The 3271-nt window shown below is 34.7% G+C and overlaps 1 protein-coding gene across 1 annotated transcript; it reads right to left on the reverse strand.

Annotated features, from left to right (window-relative positions):
• Positions 1-288: 288 nt before the first annotated feature.
• On the reverse strand, positions 289-2408 carry LOC117344721 (P2X purinoceptor 7-like). The gene is made up of 3 exons (XM_033907551.1): positions 2197-2408; positions 647-859; positions 289-445 (listed from the first exon to the last, which is right to left on the reverse strand). Exons 1-3 carry the CDS (start codon positions 2406-2408, stop codon positions 289-291), a joined length of 582 nt encoding a protein of 193 aa, XP_033763442.1.
• Positions 2409-3271: the final 863 nt, after the last annotated feature.

Consider the following 3271-nt stretch of genomic DNA (forward strand, 5'->3'; position numbering starts at 1 on the left):
AGCACATTCAGTCTCTATGCTATTGAATTAATACAATATTTTGTTTTTATTTATAGATGACATCACAGTGTTTGTTGAATTGTATATTTACAGATTACATCACAGAGTTGATGGAGGAAATCATAATCAGAAGACTCCAGTTCACAACCATCCAACAGGCTGAAGCAGCTCTTTGTCAGGAAATGGACGCACCCCCTCCCTCTATTGCCAGTCAACTCCGTAGTGCAATGGGAAATTTTGACAGGGACTTGATCATCCACAACCATAGTCGCAGGTTTACAAGTTACATCAGGAACGTGGATACTTGAATCCAGTATACTGCTCAGATGGAAACTGTTTCCGTATGGCAGTCACTGCACATGCTGGTATAACCCGTCTGTTTTTCTTTCCAAGGACCTTCCATGTCCACCTGATAAAGCGGCGGTATGCTATCAGACGATACATCCTGAAATTAAAAGACTTTGATAATAAAAGCTCTTTAATGTCAACTTGTCAAGATACTTCTTCACATACTCAAGTGTATTTTTACTGTTGCAATCGACAAAGGTCCAAATGAATTAAATTTGTAATCGCACCACTCATTTGTATACTACATTATTTAACGATGTGGTATAAAAAGAATGTACTGCATTGCCTGCTGTATTACCTGTGACTGTCTTCTTGTGCCCCTGGGCCATATGTATCAGCATATTCGTAATATGATGTTTCCAGTACATGCAAGTTAAGACAGTTTGCTATAAATCCTTCATGATGGGTGATACAGTTTATATTGGTCATTTTTTCCTCTAAAATACTCATATCATGACAGCATTTCCTTTCCTCTTTAGTAGGCATATGCGTACACATACCACAAGAACACCTGGAAATACAGAAAAGTTCTTGCAAATGTTATCAAATGATTCAGTAGTTTGTTGTGCACTTACATCAGATAAAATACATCCATCCATCCATAGACATTTAGGATGTCAGATTTGGTAAGACATTTTCCTTAACTAAGTAGATGCGCATTAGATTTTTCAGGAATTTGAAGGCATTAAAAGCATAAATATGATGTGAGTTCACAAAGAAAAATGTTTGCATAGATGTGTTGTATATTTATAGCTGAGGACAATAAGTATAGACCTGGTAATGTCTCTTACGCCACAACATGTAAACATCTATGCGGATGAGCGACTAGTACATCCATGTATGTTGCACATCAACTAATCGATTGTTTGTTTATGTGAATTATGAAAATGTGTAAACGTTCAAGGAGTAGTAGTGTGCAGCCAGCCGGGATCAAACCCATGCCATGACCCTCTGCTTTATTTTTGCATCTTTTATATATGCCGAACAACTACATGCAACATCTTTTTTTAAGAACTTCTACACTTCATTGTCAAAGTTGCAATAACAAGATACTCTGTGAGTAAGGTACTATTCAGGTTGTCACTTTATGTTACATTCTACATTGAATTTTCTAAGTTCCTTTCTATTTTCTTTGGCATTATGAATCCATAGTTTAAGTAAATACATTTCAAAAAGAATTCAGATTTACCGTACGCTTAAGCTATGACTCTTTTACACTGAAATGAATTGTCTGCATATTAATAAAGATATATACATAATGACAAGTGATTTTTTTATGTATACTAATGCTAATATATTTGTTTACAGTTTTTCATTTTAGGATACCTGTGGTCAAATTCATTGTTGTCCAGGAATAAACGTTCTCGTAATGAAATGAACTTGTTCCATGTTATTTCTGTTCGAGAATACATTTTATGAAATTGAATGCAGACATCTGTACTGTATGGTCTAGCACACATGTAAACTTTATTTTCCTGCTTTTCAAACTGCATGACAGCATCATACGGGGTAAAGACAATCTTGCGGTTTGTAACTTTTCGCTAATCGCGAGAAATTGGTCTAATTTTGGTATTTGATTAGCTCTTGAAAAAAAAGTAATAGGTATTTCTTAAAAGAAGTTGTGAAATAAGTCTCAAGCCCAAGCAGACTTACGTGTCCGATACCGGAAGTACAGTTATGTCCCTGTAGGCACTAAACGATGCATATATTTCTTTAATTTTGCTGTTACGTTGGCTATTGTATAATGTGATAATATAAGCTGCGTTAAGAAATAACGACACAAGAGTGAGATGATCGAGTGAACAGTCTGACATACAAATATAAGCAAACAAATCAAAGAAAACTAACCATTCTCCGACAGGTTGATTGGAAGCTGCGCTGTCCGTGTCACTTTCGTCACATAGATGCAGTTCTGCTGGACAATCTGACGAATCTGAGTCGATGTGGTGGTCATCATTAGATGCCTCGGGCTCATACATATATGGGTGGATATTTAATGTGAAAGAGACCTCGGGTATCTCGTCACTGTCGCTACAATCGGAGTTGTATACGTGCGCCATTGTGAAGTTTCCTATGCTCGGCGATTGTCATGTATGACGTCACAACACTTTCGAATTCAAGAGCGATAACTCATGCTAGGTTTAACATGCGATTTCGAGAGGTCCTTTATTATTTACCATTTCAAAAATATAACGCACACATGAGACGATTTAAATTAATAAAATAATAAAATTGAATGATGAGTGAATGTTTTAATTGTGGAAACAATAAAAAAAATCAGCATTTCGTTTACCTTTAAGGAGGGCCACTCCTGTGTGGTATTGGCTAAGTATTGTTTATTAACCTATCAACAGCTCTTGACGGCCTCCCTGTGTCTGGTCGTCTTCATATCATTTAAAGTCCTATCAATATGACCTTGTATATACAATCTTATTACTTTAAAGTCCAAATGTTTGCAATATTTTTTTTAATAATTTATAAATGTGTGGTTTCCAGCAATATTAATTTCCCTTAGGTTTTAAAGTCCAAATGTTTGCAATATTTTTTTAATAATTTATAAATGTGTGGTTTCCAGCAATATTAATTTCCCTTAGGTTTCGGCCTAAAGAATTGTTTACACTTTGTTGATTGGTTCATTTGGCTATACATTTAACAAAATCGATGATGCACTTGCCTAATTAACTAATAACGTAGCTCAAATACTAAACGACGAATGCTGATTATCACAAAACAGAATATAAGTATTTATTTTAACGGAATAGGAAAGTTTGATCCATAAACTAAATACCAAAATACTAAAACAATACGTATTTCGCCTATTATTTTTTATTTTCGTTTTGTGGAAAAAATCATTTAAAAAATCATTCATTTTTTGTGAACAAATGTCATATTGAATGTCTTTCATATTCACCCCATTCAAAAT

The sequence above is a fragment of the Pecten maximus genome, chromosome 16, assembly GCF_902652985.1.
Source record: "Pecten maximus chromosome 16, xPecMax1.1, whole genome shotgun sequence".
In the NCBI taxonomy this organism is placed as follows: Eukaryota; Metazoa; Mollusca; class Bivalvia; order Pectinida; family Pectinidae; genus Pecten; species Pecten maximus.